The sequence below is a fragment of the Dendrobates tinctorius genome, unplaced genomic scaffold (genome assembly GCF_039654945.1).
Source record: "Dendrobates tinctorius isolate UK_male_01 unplaced genomic scaffold, ASM3965494v1 ptg000158l, whole genome shotgun sequence".
NCBI lineage: Eukaryota > Metazoa > Chordata > Amphibia > Anura > Dendrobatidae > Dendrobates > Dendrobates tinctorius.
This window is the reverse complement of record NW_027361825.1, coordinates 30,740,868-30,762,538: the sequence shown is the minus strand read 5'-3', so window position 1 is coordinate 30,762,538 and position 21,671 is coordinate 30,740,868. Positions and strand designations below refer to the sequence as shown.

The 21,671-nt window shown below is 42.4% G+C and overlaps 1 protein-coding gene and 1 long non-coding RNA gene across 3 annotated transcripts in view; one reads left to right on the top strand and one right to left on the bottom strand.

The window, feature by feature from the left end:
• Window positions 1–829: 829 nt before the first annotated feature.
• The window catches only part of LOC141052040 (cytochrome P450 2G1-like), an 89,460-nt gene continuing 68,618 nt past the window's right edge, over window positions 830–21,671 (bottom strand). For both annotated transcript variants that reach the window (XM_073549220.1, XM_073549219.1), the window contains exons 5-9: window positions 20,798–20,974; window positions 14,340–14,481; window positions 13,907–14,094; window positions 6,593–6,734; window positions 830–1,247 (exon numbers count right to left, since the gene is read on the bottom strand). In XM_073549220.1, coding sequence (XP_073405321.1) covers window positions 1,060–1,247; window positions 6,593–6,734; window positions 13,907–14,094; window positions 14,340–14,481; window positions 20,798–20,974 — 837 coding nt within the window. In that variant the 3' untranslated portion in view covers window positions 830–1,059. The remainder of the gene's footprint in view (window positions 1,248–6,592; window positions 6,735–13,906; window positions 14,095–14,339; window positions 14,482–20,797; window positions 20,975–21,671) is intronic.
• On the top strand, window positions 14,269–15,010 carry LOC141052041 (uncharacterized). The gene is made up of 2 exons (XR_012220731.1): window positions 14,269–14,315; window positions 14,784–15,010. It is a non-coding gene; the product is annotated as an uncharacterized lncRNA (long non-coding RNA).

Sequence of the window (21,671 nt, the reverse complement as noted above, 5' to 3'; positions counted from 1 at the left end):
ATTGTACAGTGTGGGAAGATCAGATCCTGTATTGTACTATGTGGGGGAGATCAGATCCCATTTTGTACAGTGTGGTGGAGATCAGATCCTGTATTGTACAGTGTGGAGTAGATCAGATTCTGTATTATACAGTGTGGAGAAGGACAGATCCTGTATTGTACAGTGTGGGGGAGATCAGATCCCATATTGTACAATGTGGTGGAGATCAGATCATGTATTTTACAGTGTGGAGGAGATTGGATCTCATATTATACAGTGTGGGGGAGAGCAGATCCTGTATTGTACAGCGTGGGGGAGATCAGATCCTGTATTGCACAGTATGGGGGAGAGTAGATCCTGTATTGTACAGTATGGAGATCAGATGCTGCATTGTACAGTGTGGGGAGATTCGGTCCTGTATTGTACAGTGTGGGGAGATCCGATCCCGTATTACACAGTGTGGCGGAGATCAGATCCTGTATTGTAGTGTTGGGTAGGTTAGACCAGATCCTGTATTGTACAATGTGTGGGAGATAAGATCCTGTATTGAATAGTGTGGAGGAGATCAGATCCTCTAATGTACAGTGTGGGGGGAGATCAGATCCCATATTATACAGTGTGGGAGAGATCAGATCCCATATTGCAAAGTGTGAAGGAGATCAGACATGTTAGGATATGAAACATATGGCAATGTGTTAGATCACAAATGTGTGCCTATGTCCATAATGATGTTCAGGGCCTTCTTCTGTCAGCAGTAGCATGCTATTAGTTTTTATTGCCAAATTGGTGGAAATGAATGGAAACTAGATGGGCCCAATTACAGTAAATTGACTCTCCCATACGACAGACATGACACAGCATCACAGCTTTTATTGTGAATGTTTAGCATCATACCATGATACAAATGTGAACAGAGAATTTCTTAGAGTCTTTTATGCCTCTGAAGTGAAACATCACCAAACATAATAATTTTTAAAGAAAATCTAATTGAAAATTAGAAATTGCTTATAACAACAAAATTCTACTGATTTCACAAACTCTAGATTTTGAATGATCTTAGTGATGGTTTCTATTTTCATTTCATGCCACACGAGGAATAAATGACAGGTGGTAATCCATGGGAACATTTGAAAATCCAGTCATTCGGGGAGCAATATCACTTTCTGTGAACTGTGTTTTTGATGTTAATGTGAAATTCTGGAGAATGGTCGTAAGGAAAAGAAACAGTTCCATGCGGGCAAGACCTTCTCCCAAACAAATCCTCCTTCCTGAAATACAGAGAATATTAGTGAATTATGATTCAGTGTCCAAGGACCATACACCACTGATAGATTTTGTGCATGCTTGTTAGTGCCTCAAACTAGTCTCAAAAACAGTAGTGTCCAAGAATCACGAGTCACCAGAGGATAATACTTAAAAGGTTAAATCTTTGTTCCATTGTATTAAAAATCACAACAACAGGAAAACAAGGCAACTTTTCCGCCATATCTGGCCTTTCTCAAGCCTCAAAATCTGGCAATTTAAGAAGTTTTCTAAGCTTAAGATATTGATGACTAGATTATTGTGAAGAATATTTGGAAACATAATTCTATGTCAATCATCTGCATACTATTGGGCATAGAATTATATAAAAAATTATTTAACACATGCTGTGGTCACTTTGCACCTGGCCAGCTCAAACAAAGGATTCATACCCCCTCTAGCTAGCTGGTATGCAACCTTCTACAGGATTACCCCATGTGGATCCAAACCATGTGGCCTGAGTCCTTTGTTCAGCCAGCTAGGATTTTGTAAAGGAGATATGGAAATATTATACGTCCTAGATGTATATATTTCCGAGATCCCAGACCAGGTCAAGCACCTGTCTGGGTCTCCAGTCATTCTAACATGCACAGAAAGGGAGATACATATAACAGCCACTAGCAGCTAGGTAGCAAAATTGTGTTTAGTCTTTATAAGTTGCATGGGCCCGGTTCGATCCGATGGCCCCCGAACTGCTGCCCTAGGACTGCCTAGCAAAGAGTTATGTTTTTTCATAGGTTTTGGGAGATTTATCTTCAAACCTCCATGGGAAGAGATTTAGTTTCAGCTCTGTGGGCAGGAGGGGAGTGACCCAGACGGTTAAATGCTTGAGTGCAGCATTTCCTATTGCTTTTTCTATGAGAGGTCATGAGGACATCTTGGAAGGACAAGTCAAACACAAAGGGGACCACAAGCCTCTATGTGGCAGCCCCTCCCTCACTAGCCAAACCTTTCATCTAACTGGTAACTGACTCTATGTTTTGTTTATACCAGTTTTTTGTACCACTATTGTATTGGCATATCTGACCATTATATATGATTAACCACTGTGTATATATAGTGTATTGTCTAGTGTGCCCTTAAGGCAAATAAAAATATAATTTACCCTTGGGCTGCTCTTTTATCTCAATCCACGAATCCACACATCTGTTTCTCGGCCTAATCTCACATGCTACTGGGGGCAATTTTCTGGCCCGATATAACCCTGTTAATGAACCAGGCATGTATCGAACAAGGAATTGTTGGCAGTCCTACCGAACTGATAAGGTTCTGTTTCACTGGGGCTAGTAAAAGAGGCCTCTCAACCTGTCAGGATTGTCGGTGAGTGTGGTGCCACATCAGTGACTGCGTGGGCCACTTTCACTCACTCCCCATACCTCCCTTGGCCTGTGTGGTCAGAGGTGGGTCTGTGTAAAATGGTGCCAAGCTGACTTTATGTGTCCCTATGGGGGTGGGGAACGTCACCTTGGTACAAGTGGGGAGATCATACCACGTGATCCCGCTGACGTAATATTGACGTCAGACGAGGTGACAATGTGTGGCTCCTTCACAGTCATCAATATAGCATGTTGTCCCCTCACCCTGATGCGCGTTTCGCTCCTGCTTCTTCTGGGGGCGCCCCTGGAATAAGCAGGAGCGAAACGCGCATTGGGGTGAGGGGACACCCAGCTTACCACCACCGCTATTTAGGTAAATGAATCCCTCTTTCATATGGTATTTACTTGGGCTAAGATTAGTGGATTTTATTGTATAGTGCACCTATTATATTGTATGCCATCTCTTACCTAGGAGAGGCAATATATTTGGTTACCTTTTTTGCTCTCGTGAGTTATTTTTCTCAGAGGCATATGTGGGTTATACTGTTATTAGGATGGCACACTTTACCGATTATATTGCCACATAAAGGGGATTCTTTATTGTTGGAGGTTTTGTTTTCGGTTAACAATTTTATATACTTTCATGATATCTATGCCTATTGGGAGTTATTATATTGATGTATTGCACAGTTTTTCCTGTTAACCTTCATTCCTTGGTGAATGTGTATGAGATACCCTCCTTCTGATTGTATTTGGTAATTTTGTGGTGTCCCCTTCGGCATTTTTTGCTTTTTTTATGTATTTTAACATGATATAAATAAAATTGCTGTTTTATTCTTGGGACCTCTTCTTCTTCCTATATATATTTTTGTAGGATTAGTGGTATTATTGATGTGAAGTGCCCTTTGCATTTAGGACATAGGTTGACTTAACTGCAACTGTCTACCTCACAAAGTGTACATGTCACAAACAATGTCTTTTTTAGTACTTATTGTGCTAGTAAAATTTTACATCCACACCAATACAGCACTGTATTTTGGTTGTGTATCTACCAGGCAGTTCTTATTTTGTCATTTTAAGGAAAGGTTTTAAATGTTTTTGCAAAAAAATTTAAAAAAATAAATGTACTCCACAACTATACTGCAACTGTTTTGCTTTCTGTTCATGTACCTACGTTGGGGATTGTCATAAGCTAATTCAAGTGTTGTATAAAAAGTATAGTAAGTGAAAAAGTGGCAATCTCAATGGATGGATGGTGCAAAAGAAAAAGCACCATTGTAGCACAATTCTATATCTGCTCAAAGTAGACATATATTTGCTTTTTGGGTGCATGTCCAGGCAAAAAGATGCAGCAAATTTACTAAAAGGCCTTTGCTTGGTAATACATTTGCTGCGTTTTACTTAGATGTACTCTGCTGTAAATCCCTACATATACAACAGCAGTTGGCCAAATGATGGTTCAGTTTGGCTAGTTATATCTCCTAATGCTTGCAGTACTCACTAGATGCCTTAATTATATCTCTTAAGGCTTGCAATACTCATTAGATACTTGTTGGCCGAACAATGCTATAGCTGATTATTTGGCAAACAGCTATCTCAGTCAACTCTCCCATACAATGGCGTAACTACAAAGTTATGGGCCCCGGGGCAAACTTTCAAATACGGCCCCCCATGCCAAAATACACGCACATCTTCACTCCGTACACCTCGTATACACACGGCTCCACTCCGTACACCTTGTACACACGCGGCTCCGCTCCGTACACCTCATACACATACGGCTCCTCTCCGTACACCTCGTACACACACGGCTCCGCTCCATACATCTCGTACACACACGGCTCCGCTCCGTACACCTCGTACACACACGGCTCCGCTCCGTACACCTCGTACACATGCGGCTCGGCTCCGTACACCTCGTATACACGTGGCTCCACTCTGTACACCTCGTACACACACGGCTCCGCTCTGTACATCTCGTACACACGCGGCTCCACTCCGTACACCTCGTACACACGGCTCCACTCCGTACACCTCGTACACATGCGGCTCGACTCCGTACACATCGTACACACGTGGCTCCGCTCCGTACACCTTATACACACATGGCTCTGCTCCATACACCTCCTACACACACAGCTCCTCTCCGTACACCTCGTACACACACGACTCCTCTCCATACACCTAGTACACATGCGGCTCCGCTCCGTACACCTCGTACACACACGGTTGTGCTCCGTACACCTTGTAAACACGCGGCTCCGCTCCGTACACCTCATACACATGCGGCTCCGCTCCGTACACCTCGTACACACACGGCTCCTCTCCGTACACCTCCAACACACACGGCTCCGCTCCGTCCAAAATTGTACACACACAGCTCTGCTACATCCACACTGTAAACCCCTCCTGACCCCACACATAAACTTTACCTCATCCAGCACCATGACAACCAGCACAGCAGAGTCCTGCAGGCACCGAAACCCCTGATCATGTGACCTCTGACGCCTCCCCTCCTGTGACCTCATCACAGGTCCTGTGTGCACATTGGAGAAAACAGCCTAGCGACGGGCTGCTGTCAGTGTGGTGGGTCTCTGCGGGAGGGCGAGGATGGGGTGCACGGGGGGTGTGGTGGCTCAGTGCAGTGCAGGACGTGAGTGGGTGGGTCAAAAATGAGACTGTCCCATGAGAATCGGGATGATTGGGAGATATGCCTGCCGGGCCCCTGACTCCCCCCGGGCCCGGTCTTGAGACCATGGTAGTTACGCCCCTGCTCCCCTATATATGAGCTCTTCTGTGTTCTCTATGAGATTGGCAGTCCAAAATTGGACATGTGCGATTAACATCTTTGCCTTCCAGCATCCCCATACACATCAGACCATATTAGACTGTTGGTCGAACCTGTCGATATCGGCTGGTTCAGCTGACATTATTCGAATGTGTATGGGGGTCTTAACTCTTCCCGTACTCATCTGTTTTCTTTGAAAGAATCCTCTGGTAGAGACTCATCTAATAGATGGATTACTTGTTTTCATATCTCAATCAGAAATCTTGCAATTTTCCTATTAGCCTTTGGATTGTGTTAAGGCCCTTTTACATTTAGCGATGCACCAGCGATCCTGACGACGATACGACCCGGTCAGAATCGCTGGTGCATCGCTATATGGTCGCTAGTGAGCTGTCACAAAGGCAGATCTCACAGCGACGTAGTGCCGCACGCCGCTTAGAAACCCGTTGTGTACCTTGGTTACCAACTCCCTGCACCAGCTCGCTGGTAACTAAGGTACATAGTGGGTAACTAAGCGATGTGCGTCACTTGTTACCCTCCTGTCGCTGGTGCTGATCACTAGTAAAGCTGCCTATTTGGCAGCTCACCAGCGATCATGTAGTGACACACCAGCGATTCTGACAAGGTAATATCGTTGTTGGGATCGCTGGTGCGTCGCTATGTGTGATGGGGCCATTAGTTCCGTAGTCTATAGATTCATGACCAAGCTTGTCCACTATCACAATGATTCCTCTGCATTAAGATAAAGGGCCTGTCTGGGCAAAAAGTGCCAACATCCGTATGGTTCAATGAATGCAGTTTGTGTACTGTAGGATCAAGAATGAGAAAATTCACCGTTCCACCAGCCGTCGGACAGCTGTTGCCTGTCACAGGCTGCATGGGTCAAGTGACTTTGAGCAGAGCATTATTGACTGTTTCGATGGTGACGGCTCCACTTTCTGTCCCTGCACAGTTATCAGCGATGATCTACAGAGGAAACTTTCAGAAAGTATTCACTTCCCACAAAAGTGTATGGTTGCAATGCCAACAAAAGAATAAACGAATAAATAAATAAATGTGAAATCAATAACTCAATTTTCTATCTACGGTAAGAGGCGTGACAAAATCGGCTGTGGTTAATAGATGATGGTCCAGATTGAGGAACCTCCATTTAGTAAGGGATGATTATACACTGTAGACCCTAGGCAACGTTTAGTTTTTCTTTTACCTGTTGAGAATGGCATAAACGCATCACTTTTCTTAAAGCTTCCAGACTCATCAAGAAAGTGTCCGGGGTTGAATTGTTCTGGGTTGGTGAACTGGCTGGAGTCTCGCAAGACGGTACACAGCAGAGGATAAACTTCTGTGCCCTGCATCCAACAATAAAATAAAAAATAAAAATATCACTAATTTTCCAATTTCAATTACAGAGAGGGTTTAAGTTAGTTCTTTGCTTTGAAAAATCCCTTTTTTTGTCTTTTAAAGAATGGTCTTTGGACAATCAGACTGTAATACCATGGCCGCCGGGGGCTAGCTTCTGCGGTCGTTCTAGTACTCACTGTGCTGGAGGCTGTTTCATCACCCGTATGCTGTTCACTCTGGGGACTCAAATGACTGCAGACGGAGGCTGGAAACAACTTTAACAACTCAGCTTTATTCTCTTCAGGGCACAGCATATCCACAATGGCTACAGGACTCTTCACTTGATAACAGCAGTACATCTTCATCTACAGCAGTACATCACTTCTTCCTTCACTTCACACATATTCACCACACAGACAAGCTGACATGTCACACAGAGCACGATGAAAACACTTCCCTTCTTCCAGAGCCCGACTTCAGCCCACGAAGGTACCTGACTTATCCGTTACAGCTCACCCCTTTATGGCACTGTTGCTCCTGTACGTGTCCTAGGTTCGCAGCTCACTAGACTCTCCACAAAGCCTCCATACTCCAGCTGCTACTCCCACAGGGGCTCTTCCATGGACCTCCCTGGCTTGCAATACTCCAGACAAGGGCTGGACTCAGTAGACTGGCTTGGGTTGTCACTTCAGCTCTTCCTTGCTAGCTGACTTGACCGTCGAGACTCCTTCTGTCTCTCTAGCTTTACAGTCCCCAGTCTCTGACTGCAAGGCCTCCAGCACCATTACATGCTGGCTACTGCTGTAGGCATTCTCTGTGCTTCACTCCTGTCCAGTATAGCTAGCTAACCCCAGCTCAACTGACTCATGGAGGGAAAGCTCCTTTCCTCCTGTCTAGCCACTCCTCTAAGTTAACCCTTCTAACAGTCTTCTCACTAGTTGAGCTCAGTGCCCCCATCTAGTGGCCCTTTTCTAATACTACAACTAACTACCTAATGTCATGTGGACGCAAACACACACATGCACACAACATGCATAATGCACACAAAACATACAACAACATCAACATTTGCAGGGAAAGCCCTTGACCTCCTTACAAGACAATCACAGGATTTCCCCAAAGATCATTTTTGGACATGCATAGGAAACTGGTTCAATTTCCCTAAATTGATTTTGAGGGGGTGTTTCTCTGTTAACTCAGTGAATACATTGAGTATTTGAAAGTTTTCTAAGCTAGACATCACCTTTAACTGCCTCTTTAATGGAATGTTATGACATTGTGGATTTTAGTACCTCCCACATTCCCAGCTATATACTGTATACAGCTAGGAATACAATTGTAATGTAAAGGGAATAGTTCATTAGAAAATTGCCTTTTCTATAATTCAGGTTTTTGTTTTACAATATTTTATTGTTTTTGCAAATGTTTTCTTCTTTTCATCTTATCCTGATTTTTACTATAAAAACTTTTTATAATATTGCATTTTTCATGCTGATCACTGAGGTTTTTTTTCCAGAATCATACATTTCTGTTATTTCAGGAAAATATTTCAACAAGCTTGCAATCAGCAAAGGTAGAGTAAAATACAGGATCAGCAAATCAAAATAGATAATATCACAGCACACATCCTGTGCAATGTCTGATAACACCTCTATATACAGTAGATAACACAGGATCCACCATTCACATTAGATGATATCACAGCTCACCCCCTCCTGTACAATGTCTGATAACACATCTATATACAGTAGATAACACAGGATCCACCATTGATAATAGGTGATGTCACAGCTCACCTCCTCCTGTACAATGACTGATAACACCTCTATATACAGTAGATAACACAGGATCCTCCATTCACAATAGGTGATGTCACATCTCACCTTCTCCTCCTGTACAATGACTGATAACATCTCTATATACAGCAGATAACACAGGATCTACCACTCACAATAGGTGATGTCACAGCTCACATCCTCCTGTACAATGACTGATAACATCTCCATATACTGTAGATAACACAGGATTCACCATTCACAATAGGTGATGTCACAGCTCTCCTCCTCCTGTACAATGACTGATAACACCTCTATATACAGCAGATAACACAGGATCCACCATTCACAATAGGTGATGTCACAGCTCACCTCCTCCTCCACCTGTACAATGACTGATAACACCTCTATATGCAGTAGATAACACAGGATCCACCATTCACAAGAGGTGATGTCACAGCTCACCTCCTCCTGTACTATTAATGTCACCTCTATATACAGTAGATAACACAGAATCCACCATTCACAATAGATGAAGTCACAGCTCACATCCTCCTCCTCCTGTGCAATATCTGATATTTCCTGTATACAGAGGAGTTAACACATGGATCCACCACTCACAATAGGTAACATCACTGCTCACCTCCTCCTGTGCAATGCCTGATAAGCCCTCTATTTACAGTAGATAACACAGGATACACCATTCACAATAGGTGATGTCACAGCTCACCTCCTCCTGTACAGTGATTGATATCACCTCTATATACAGTAGGTAACACAGGATCCACCATTCACATAGGTGATGTCACAGCCCACCTCTTCCTCCTGTGCAATGTCTGATAACACCTCTATATACAGTAGATAACACAGTCAGTTATTGGACTGTGTGTTGTAGCTTCAATACAATCAGTGTTTTATCAACAGGAGATTAACGCTGCAGGACTATGTGTCACATGCCAGACAGTCCAGCTAATCTGTGTAACCACACCCCCATCACTGATTGGCAGCTTGCTGACAATGGACAGTGTACACAGGAAGCTGTCAATCAGTGTTGTTGACTGGGTTATACAGAGCTCAGCATTCTGAGCACTGCTACATCTAAAACAGAGAAAACTAGAATTCTAGCAAAACTGCACCAAACAGCCCAGTAAGTGACATCTCTAAAACCAGGATCTCAGCCACCACTTTATGCTCCTCTCCGATAACATGCCTACCAAAATATAAGATTATGTAAGGCTATTTTTATGCTCTTTAGCATGTTATAACAGAGGCTTGCGCAGAACATTTGCTTTGACACATGCAGATTCCAGAGTTTTCAATTATTTTTAAATAGAGATGGAAGACTTATTTGCCAAGTTGAAACTTCAGCTATTCGGGTTACAGATCTGCAGATAAAACGTTACATAAGCTTAAGGACGCGCCAATTGTGAAATCTCATTTGTCAGCTTTCCAGGGTTTTCAGATCAAAATCAACAAGTCATTAGACTAATATTTATAAATGGCTAAAGGTTTACTAGTCTTATGACAGATGAACATCACTGAAAACGAAAAAACGTTAGACAATTTATCATGCCACATGTGGCTGTAACTTGTACTTGCTCTTTCACTTCTGGGCCTTTGGGATTTTTTAAGCAGCTTGCTCCTCACTTGCCTTTGGCATGGAAAATCCTCTGGATGTGGGGTCTTTGATGACCGTGTGGGGGACATTCATTGGGATAACATCGCTAAATCTTCAGATCTTATAAATTACTGCATCAATACAGGACATCTTGCTTTGATCCTCAATATTGGACTTATTTTTATCTTATCAATGGTTAGGGCTTGGATCTTTGGCAGTAGACAGGTTCATCATGCACAAGTTGGTTTAGACTGGATCTGGGGAAGTTGGAACAACTACTACTGTGGTTATTAATGGAGCACACTCGGACTGGGTCACGGTTAGCAGTGGGGTACCCCAGGGGTCAGTATTGGGCCCAATTCTTTTTACCATATTTATTAATGACCTTGTAGGGGGCATAGAGAGTAGAATTTCAATATTTGCAGATGCCACTAAACTCTGCAGGGTAATCAATACAGAGGAGGACAATTTTATATTACAGGAGGATTTATGTAAACTAGAAGCTTGGGCTGAAAAATGGCAAATGAGCTTTAATGGGGATAAATGTAAGGTCATGCACTTGGGTAGAACGAACAAGATGTATAATTATGTGCTTAATTGTAAAACACTGGGCAAAACTGTCACTGAAAAAGACCTGGGTGTATGGATGGACAACAAACTCACATTTAGTGGCCAGTGTCAGGCAGTTGCTGCAAAGGAAATAAAATAATGGGTTGCATTAAAAGGGGCATAGATGCTCATGAGGAGAACATAATTTTACCTCTATATAAGTCACTAGTGCGACCACACTTAGAATACTGCATACAGTTCTGGTCTCCGGTGTATAAGAAAGACATAGCTGAACTGGAGCGGGGGCAGAGAAGAGCGACCAAGGTTATTAGGGAACTAGGGGGTCTGCAATACCAAGACAGGTTATTACACTTGGGGCTATTTAGTTTGGAAAAACGAAGGCTTAGGGGTGATCTTATTACAATGTATAAATATATGCGGGGACAGTACCAAGACCTTTCTAATGATCTTTTTACTCTTAGACCTGTGACGGGGACAAGGGGGCATCCTCTACGTTTGGAGGAAAGAAGGTTTAAGCATACTCACAGGCGTGGATTCTTTACTGTAAGAGCAGTGAGACTATAGAACTCTCTGCCATATGATGTTGTAATGAGTGATTCCCTACTAAAATTTAAGAAGGGCCTGGATGCCTTTCTTGAAAAGTATAATATTACAGGGTATATACACTAGTTTTCTTGATATTGCGTTGATCCAGGGAGCTAGTCTGATTGCCGTATGTGGAGTCGGGAAGGAATTTTTTCCCCAATGTGAAGCTTACTGTTTGCCACATGGGTTTTTTTTGCCTTCCTCTGGATCAACATGTTAGGGCAGGTTAGGATAGGATATGGGTTGAACTAGATGGACTTAAAGTCTCCCTTCAACCTTAATAACTATGTTACTATGTTACTAGCGGTATAGGTGATAAGGTCAACTTCTACAATGCTTTAAAATTAGATTCATGTCAATCTATGAAATGACTGGGTTGGTGGATGAAAATTAATTGGGCATGGTAAAACAACTTAGCAAGTAAGGAGCACAGGCTTTTCTTTTTCCAATCTTTTGAGACCATCTCTATTTTAGGCTAGTATAAGGTTCGGTATCATGGTTTTTTTTATATCTGGGGCCATCAGGCTCGTCAGCCTCCTATAACTGTGCTACTCTTTCTGGAGGGTCCAAATCTATATTTTGCACAGGCTAATCGTGGAGGCCAGAAATGTTGGCAAGGGGAAGCCATTGGCTCTTGACCTCTACATGTATTTTTGGTTTAAGCATCTTTTCCTTTTGAGAAAAATGGCATTTCTCATGGTAGTATTAGCGATGTGTGGGACTAGCAGGTTTGTCAGTCCTTACAACCTATCTTCCTCTTCTATGGGATCTGATCATTGAGCTTTGGCAAGTTTTTGCATAGTAGCCTATACAATTTGTGGACCACAGGCAATTTCTCCATATTCTTTGGGCAAGGGAGGACACCGGTTCCCAAGTCTTGTACAGCCGTTGGCCCTGGACTGTACTAGTAAAGATCAGTGGTCATTCCCCTTTTGGAGAGTGCTTACATCCTTAAAAGTATCTCCAGAGTAACAAAGAGCACACTTGGACTTAAGGGCCTGCCACACTAAGCGATATCGCTAGCAATATCGCTATAACTTGTGACGTTATAGCGATATTGCTAGCGACATCGCTGTGTGTGATACTTACCTACGACCCGCTCCCCCGCTGGTTATCGCTGATCGCGCGAGAACGTCCTGGGCCGTTTCTCGTCGTCAGCTTCCTGTGGCGCTTCCTGTGGAGAGACGAGCGACGCGTGGAGCCGGGCGGGAGGACGTCAGGATTGCCTCGTCTGACAGGTAAGTAGCGACCCCCGTCCCCAGCGATGTTGCTGGTGAGATCTGCCTGTGTGGCAGCTCACTAGCGACCACTTAGCGATGTACCAGCGATCCTGACCGCGTCATATCGCTGGTCGGGATCGCTGGTGCATCGCTAAGTGTGACAGTACCTTTAGAAAAAAATAAGTTTGTTGCAGACCTCATCCAAGCAAGTACTCTTTTTGTCACACTTGACTAAAGAATAGACCATCTAGAGCTACAAAAAACATCACAAAGTAACATACATGTGACTGGTAGTTTTGTAAACAGGTCAATATTCAACACGCAGATATGAGCAAGCTGGAATTAACCAATTTAACTGTTTATTTCCCTGATGCTGGAATAGGAAGGAGTGGTTCAACAGAAAGGATACGAAATATAAAACAGATTAAATACAGTATGCAAGATATAATGGTTCTAACAGCACACTAGGATTGTTATAGTAAATTCTCTGTTATTTTGCTAATCTCCGATGCCAGGAGTGTTCACAAACTTATAAAGTTCTATCACAATGTTCCCCTCTCTTTCTTTAGACCCTAAAAGGGGTCTCCAATTCTTCCTGCTAGGCTGCAATTCCTGCTGACCAAGTCAAGCTGTATTCTCAGGGCCTTTCTACCAGTGACCAGTCCCTATCCCATCTGCTGCACTACCCCAGACAGCACCATGTACCGTATGTCAGTACCGGAAAAAAACACCCAGCTCATTTGTGCCTCTGCTTCACCGCCATAGACGTCCACTTCCAGGTCGGGGTTCCCACTGGGTCTTCGGGGCTTGACCAATGATGGGCATCTATCAGGCGTGGACGAACGAGGGCTGGATCCCTGGTCTTGACCGGCACAGACCGGTTCTCAGATCTTGCCTGGTGCAGATTTGGACCTTAGGCCTTAAATGGCGTGGTCTGGTTCACGAACCTTGAATGGCATTGTCTGGTTCCTGCTCATGGACACACTGTGATACATTGACTCAAGTCTCTTGACTCATTCCTGCATCTCGACTACAGCATCCCCCCTGCACACACTCATTGCTCGTCTCACCAGTTGGCACCAATTTTCTTTCCACCTTGCTACTCTGGCCTTTTGTATTGGAAAACGGCGTCATGAAGACCACATTACCCAGTGTTCCATATAGACTCTTCCTCCCCAAAACTGTTCTTCCTGTTGGTTCCGCAGTGTTCTGCTTGGAAAGCAGGTGGCAGTCTCTGGATACAAATGCCGCATAGTTCTGGGGAATTTCATCCTTTGCAGCACACCTTCTTACACTTAAGAGCCAAGGTCTTATTCTGTTCATATCATTGGGACATCAAAATTATATAAAAGTAAAATCTTGAAAAAAAACATTTAAGTATTCATTTTTTTAGCAGTTTGCTCCTCACTTGCCTTTGGAATAGAAAATCCTCTGAATGTGGTGTCTTTGATGACAGTATGGGGGACATTCATTGGGATTACATCGCTGAACCTCTGGATCTCATGAATGACTGCGTCCATGTAGGGCATCTTGCTCCGATCCTCAATATTTGGACTTCGGTTGTGGCCTATCACTGTGTCTATCTCCTTATGTAACTTTTCTAGAATAAAAACAATGATTATTATCTTCATCGATCATATGTTTTAGTACATGTCAAATAACATTTTCTAGATGATAACGAACCAAACTGAACTCAAAAATATCTTTCTTATCTACAAATAGTTAATTATTGGCCACATGAACTGGTCAGTATCAATGCTGTGACCAGCTGGGGGTTTGGGGCTATGCTGTGAAGATCACTTACAGAACACAAGTCATCCGGTACGTTGCAGCTACGTTATTTACCTTGTATCTCGGGATATTTCATAAGGATAAGAAATCCATGCCGTAATGTACTGCTGACTGTTTCTGTTCCAGCAAAAAACAAGTTGAGGACGGTCAACAATAGGTTCCTCATGTTGAATTCAGAAGTAGGGTTTTCATTGTCCTGCAATGTAAAAAAACATGGATTTTATCCATCGACAATACCGCAGTCTGTGGCTTTCCATAACAGATAGAATTAGAACATCAGCAGCATTTGTATAATCTGCTAAAGGTTTAAAGATTTAAGCAAATGGGCTTAAAATCTTCAGACGTGTACTTAGAAGATTGTGATGCTATATGATAAAAATGTGGGCTTTTTTAGCTACTGCTTGACATCATCATTAACACACTCCTACTGTAACTCCTTGTGTATCATTCCATTTAATGGCTCACATTTTCCACTTGTTTCACTTTATATTAATGCAGATCTTATAAAGGACACATTCATCTCATCATCCACAGGAAGACCCCCCCCGTCTCTCCAGTGGACCCCATGGTGGCTATAGAGTGCCCTCATAGCATGAAGATATTTAACATATTTGTTGCGAATCAACTTAAATAACGGGCGACAAAAACATTTTTTTATGTGTTCTGTGATGTTATCATAACATTGTTTGCCTCTTGGCTCCAAATATATCATATGGTGTAATGTGTTTAGTCTGAAGCCTGTTTCCTGCCATTCATTTGATGAGATCCAGAATCTTCTCGGTATAAAGGCTACAGTAATCCTCCATTCTGGTATTTCCTAATCTGCATCCTAAGATAGAGAGGCCACATTGTGGGGAAAAAATATATGCATGCTGTGTTATTGCTGAGTCAGTCCTAGATAGACTTTGATTTTCTACATGAATTCAGTGTCTTCTGTATTTTTACTAAGGCACAGTGTCTTCTCGGAGCCCTACCTGCCTCCCTCAATGCAGCTAATAATTTCATTATATTAGTCCAACTCAATGGACCCTCACTGCTGTTTTGCATACACATTTTATAACTGTATATTGTGTTAGGGTGTACCGCTTGATAAAGTCATATGTCATATACCCTAATGCAGGCTATTGGTGGGCAAGACAAGTATGTATTATATAGCTACGATGGAGTTGTAGCCAGACCTGAATAAAAAATGGGAGTAGTGTTTCATAGGGCAAACATTTGTTCACATTATTGGCGACAGTGTATTGGTAGGTGGTTTTTCTCACTGACTGGTGTTGTTTTTGTCAGGAACACTGCACTGCACTTGCTCACTGAGCCAGTGCACGTGTCCTGAGTACAAAAACAGTGCTCAAAGATACCTGTGGAGCAGGGCAGCAGCGGTGACGATGCGTGCTTCAGAGTATCAGAACCTGGAGCACGTGACTGCTGGGGGCGTGGCCTAAGCTCCACACAGCTAGGAGCTGCAGGGAAACTCCTAGAAAGGTAACTACAGGACAATGTTACCAAGGGGCATAGACAGAGACATAAACCAGATCAAGCCGGGTCAAAGCACGAGATAGCAGGACAGTACCAAAGGGATAACCAGAGTGGATAGTCAGGACGTAGCAATAGATCAGAAAACCAGAACGGGCAATAGACGGTACAAAAGGGGCAAATGGTAATGGAGTAACGATAGCCAAGCCAGGAGGTCAGAACCAGAGAAGACGATAGTACCAAAATGTGAGACAGAGAACAGAGTTAGGGGACAGACCGGGTCATACACGGGAATCAAACAAGCAATGCAGTTTACAAGCACACCAGGGGGGGTCAGTCACAAAGCTAGAATAACAGTATAGCTTACTGGCAATCCTAGTCTGGAGTGAGTATAAATACCCCTCCCAGATCCAAAGGGAGGCCAGCAACATTAACCCTGACAAACCAGGACATTAACCATGTCCTAACCATGACAGCTTTGAGACCACAACGCCCATGATGGATGGATAAATGATACTGGGAGCTGATACCTTGACCACTGTTCAGTTCCAATGTGGTTTATTGATATAAATTGCTTTATTTCACAATTGCAAGTAGATGCATTTCTGGATCATATCAATTTCTTCTTCAAGACAATTTGATGTAATAGTCTTGAATTAGGGGTCAGTGTGATCTAGAAATTTGTCAACTTTTCTTAGTGCAATGTGTTACTATGTCAAAACTATGTTACTAATAAAGTAATTATTCATCATTAAATAAGTGTTTGATAGAGTTCATTATAGAACTACACGTGGGAGCAGCGCGCCACACCGAACCCTACCACTCTTATACAAAAAATTCCTTTCCATATTGCGTTATAATATGCTTTATTATATGGGCATAGCACATATTGGTCACCATAAGGGCATGTCTTAAATTTACCCCATGCTATATCCATACAAGGCCTCGGTGGAGATGCAGCAGAATAGTTAGGTGAGTAAACGGGAAGAGTAGTGCTTGTTAATTAATGCACCACCCCAGGGTACAACAATATTAATGGCTGAAAAGTACAGTGAAGCAGGGCAGAAGATATTCATGTTGATCAGACAGTTTGCTGCCTTAAATAAAATTGCAATTGTGAAGGGACAACATCCATGTGAAATCCACAGTCGCAACGGTATCCAGGGAGTGTGCAAATTGCGGTCGTTCCAAAGATTCCAATGGTTATTCAGTATTCATGCAAAGCCCTGATGTTGCATCAAAGTGCAAGTTTCTGTTGCTAACAACTGCCAGAGAAGCATGTCTAGTGAGAATTGACTTACTATCTGTTTGCCGGTTGCTATTGGTAGCCAATTGGGAGTTGGGAACTTGAGAAGAGGCAGCAACCGTGACATTGTGTGCCCTTCATGAGAGTTGGATGGCAAGGACTGCACCATAATGCAATGAGTGCTCAAAAAGCGTACATGAGTGTCTGCTACTTCCTTGTAAGTCTATAAAGTTTATGCCCTCCATAAGAGATTGATGTGGCCACCTATTACTTCTTGAGAGACCACTGTAACTGTTGCCTCCATTACCGCAGACAATAGTGCTAATTATTTATGTGCCCTACTGATTATATTTGCAAAATCATGACAAACCACTCAAAGGGTCAACAAATCATTGTAAAGTATAACCCCTTACAGGATCCCTACCATATGGTGCCTTACAGACTCACCATATGGCAGTGCTTGATGTACCACCATTTAGGCTTGGTACATGTGTTAACGCGTATGTTTAGACCTTAAAGGGAACCTGTCATGTGATACATATAGTCCAATCTGTGGAGAGTGCGGTATAAAGAAGGGGAAGCTGAGCAGAATGATATATAGGTATCTTGGAAAATGTAAAGTATAAATTTTATTTTATTCAATGAAATCTTTGATGTTTGCATATATATGAGTCCGATACGTGGTCCTATTAGTGATTGACCGCTATCATTACATCCACAGTCATAAAGAGAAAATCATGGAATAGGAGAGTCATTTACATACAGACATCAAGGATTTGAATGAATAAAGGTTTACATTTTCAAAAAATATGTCAGACTTAACAGCTGCTCCAACTCTATATCATCTTCCCTGCGGACCAGACTAGAGTTTCAACATGACCGCTTCACTTTAGGGACAGCAACTAAACTTATTATTTACTTATTGATTAGCCTTTGTAAAGTCGTGAATCTTTGTAATAAACTCCGATATCATATTTCACTTTCTTCTGTCTTTAACAAAAGGCTGAAAGTGCTGACTTGATTGCCTAATACAGTGGGTACAGAAAGTATCAGACCCCTTTAAATTTTTCACTTTTTGTTTCATTGCAGCCATTTGGTAAATTTAAAAAAGTTCATTTTTTTCTCATTAATGTACACTCTGCACCCCATCTTGGCTGAAAAAAAAACAGAAATGTAGAAATTTTTGCAAATTTATTAAAAAAGAAAAACTAAAATATCACATGGTCAGGGCTCAGGCTGGGTCAGTCAAGAATGGTCACAGAGTTGTTCTGAAGCCACTCCTTTGTTATTTTAACTGTGTGCTTAGGGTCATTGTCTTTTTGGAAGGTGAACCTTCGGCCAAGTCAGAGGTGCAGACCACTCTCGAAGAGGTTTTAATCCAGAATATCTCTGTACTTGGCCGCTTTCATGTTTCCTTCAATGGTAACCAGTTGTCCTGTCTCTGCAGCTGAAAAACACCCCCATAGCATGATGCTGCTACCACCATGTTTCACTGTTGGGCAGGTGATGAGCAGTGCCTGGTTTTCTCCACACATACCGCTTAGAATTATAACCAAAAAATTCTATCTTCTTCTCTTCAGACCAGAGAATCTTATTTCTCATAGTCTGGGAGTCCTTCATGTGTTTTTTAGCAAACTCTATGCGGGCTTTCATATGTCTTGCACTCAGGAGAGGCTTCCATCAGGCCACACTGCCAATATGGTCCAACTGGTGGAAGGCTGCAGTGATAGTTGACTTTGTTGTCCTTTCTCCCTTCTCCCTACTGGATCTCTGGAGCTCAGCCACAGTGATCTTGGGGTTCTTCTTTTCTTCTCTCACCAAGGCTCTTCCCCACGATTGCTCAGTTTGGCTGGACGGCCAGGTCTTCGATGACTTCTGGTGGTCCAAAACTTCTTCCATTTAAGGATTATGTAGGCCACTGTGCTCTTAGGAACCTTGAGTACTGCAGAAATTCTTTTGTAACCTTGGCCAGATCTGTTCCTGGCCACAATTCTGTCTCTGAGCTCATTGGCCAGTTCCTTTGATCTCATGATTCTCATTTGGTCTGACATGCACTGTGAGCTGTGAGGTCTTATATAGAAAGGTGTGTGCCTTTACAAATCAAGTTCTATCCGTTTAATTATACACAGCTGGACTCCAAAGAAGGAAGAGAGCCACCTCAAGGAGGATCACAAGGAAATGGACAGCATGTGACTTAAATATGAGTGTTTTAGTAAGGGTCTGAATACTTATGACCATGTGATATTTCACTTTTTCTTTTTTAATAAATGTGCAAAAATTTCTACGTTTGAGTTTTTTTTCAAAAATGAACTTTTTTGAATTCACCAAACTGCTGCAATGAAACAAAGAGTGAAAAATTTAAAGGGGTCTGAATACTTTCTGTACTCACTGTATATTCTATCTTATAAGTTGATTTCAGCTACTGTCCTAGCAAAGATCCACACTCCAGAACGAATTGCTCCACTCTACTGCCCCATGCTCAGATATCATTCCCTGTGTGCCGATGGGGATGGGAAGCATAAGATATCACTCTCTGAGCAGGAATGTTTGCTAGATCTGCAGGGGAAATCAGGGGCAATCAGCTACTACAACAGAATTAACTTGGCTTACAATTTAACACTTTCAACATGATACTAAAGACAAAAGGAATCAAACTTAGGTAACAGAGTATTTTCCAATAATTTGAAACCTTACAAAAGTTGATAAGGAGGGTTTAAATGAAAAAGAATAGTTTTCAGTCTCCAGAAAATAAAGTTAAAGCACTTTTCTTCCACTTGATATATTGCAGTCATCATATTATATAGCACTATGTATTTACAATTGTACAATTGCTCATTTTACCTTTCTACCCAGCAAATTCTTCTCTTTTCCATTAAGTCTATGATTAAAAACTGACTAGCTGAATCCTTCTAAGCTCTATGTAGAAACGGGACGTCTCTTTTCCCTGCATGAGTAGAAGGACAAAATGAGCAATTGTAAGTACACAGTACTATATAATATGATGATTGCACTATATTAACATGATAACAACTTTGATGGAAGTGCTTATTTTAATGCAAATACTGGGACATTTTCTGCACAGTTCATAAAGAATTTCCAGTCAATAACAATTAGAGTATAGTGTATTCTCTCAGATGTAGTGGGCTTCAGATATCATTGATATTTATGAATATGCCATAAACATTTAGGGTATGTGCACACGTTGCGGATTCTACTGCGGATCCGCAGTGGATTTGGCCCTGCGGATCCGCAGCAGAATCTCCTGCATTGTACAGTACCATTAAAGTCTATGTAAGTTGAAAAACGCGGTGCACATGCTGCGGGTTCATTTCCGCAGCATGTCACTTCTTTTAAGGTCAGCAGACACATTCAGGGAGTGAAAAAAGTTATGTTCATTATGTCCAGATGGGAGAACCTGCTCCTAAAATGAGGCTACCAACACTCTAGTTATAGGAACAAGTTTTCCATAATTCTTGCTGCCTACCCTAAAGGAAACTCTAAACAGTTGATTATTTCCACTTGGGTTAAAAAAGAATGGGGTTGTCCTTTGCATCGGCTCTCTGCTATTGTTGAGGTGGTTCCATTTACACATTCTTTTAGGACACATTGAATAGGGATTCTCCTAAAGTGACAGGAGTAATTTTGATGATTCCAATATTCGGTGATAGAAATAACCATTGTTACCACAAACTTGCTCTCATCTTTACAACTATTCACTTTTTTCCAGCACAGTCCAAAATTTTTAGAATGCCTTAAAACGTGGTCAATTAATAGTGAAGAAGGTAAAAGATACCTGCTGCATTTTGGCGATGAAACAATCAATATAATCTCTTGGTGAATTTGGATCAATTGATGCCTCATTTATCTTGACTCTTTCAGCTACAAATTCTATCAGCCTCTGAATGATGGGATTGATCTTCTGGTGAGGCCCAGGAACATAGTCCATAATGGTAGGAATCAATTCCTGCAGCTGAAGACAACACGTATATATTATTAAGAGCTAGCTTCAATAGAGGAAGACCTCAAATAATTCACAATTTTTCAAGTAATTGTCACTGATTCAGGGATCCAGTGAGCATCCCCTCGGTGGCCATTATGGCCATTGCACTCTGGCTACCTTAGTTTGTGCACGTGATTATGTAACAGGTGTGATTGCTCTATAAAAGAGTGTCAGGTGTGTTAATCACTGTTGGTGATATTGTGAGTTCCTCAGTTACAAGCAAGCCTGGGTGAAGGATGGAGCTGAAGGAGAGTCCCAGGCAGCTCAGAGAAAGTCCTAGAGTGGCAGCTATGGTGTCTGCAAGGAGGGCTGGCATGGCTTGGTGGAGTGGCAGCTATTGTGTAGAGCTGCACTCATGATGCTGGACTTGGTTGCTGAAAAGCTGGACTCAAAATGCTGGACTCATTGGCAGAAAAGCTGGACAGCTGCATGGAGGTGGTGGACTCTGGTTGCTCCAAGGCTGCACTATGGTGTTGAATCCGGTGGGAGGAAAAGATGCACGCAGGTGGTGGGCTCTGTTGCTAGGAGCGTAAGCAACAGAGCAAAGCTAAGTGGTGTTTCCCCTGTTTTGTCACTTTTCCTTATGTGTGTTTAGTGCAGTGGTGGGATTAGTTTCCGCATCGACCGCTGCCCTAGTGAGGGTTTATTTGCAGGGCGAGCTAGGGTT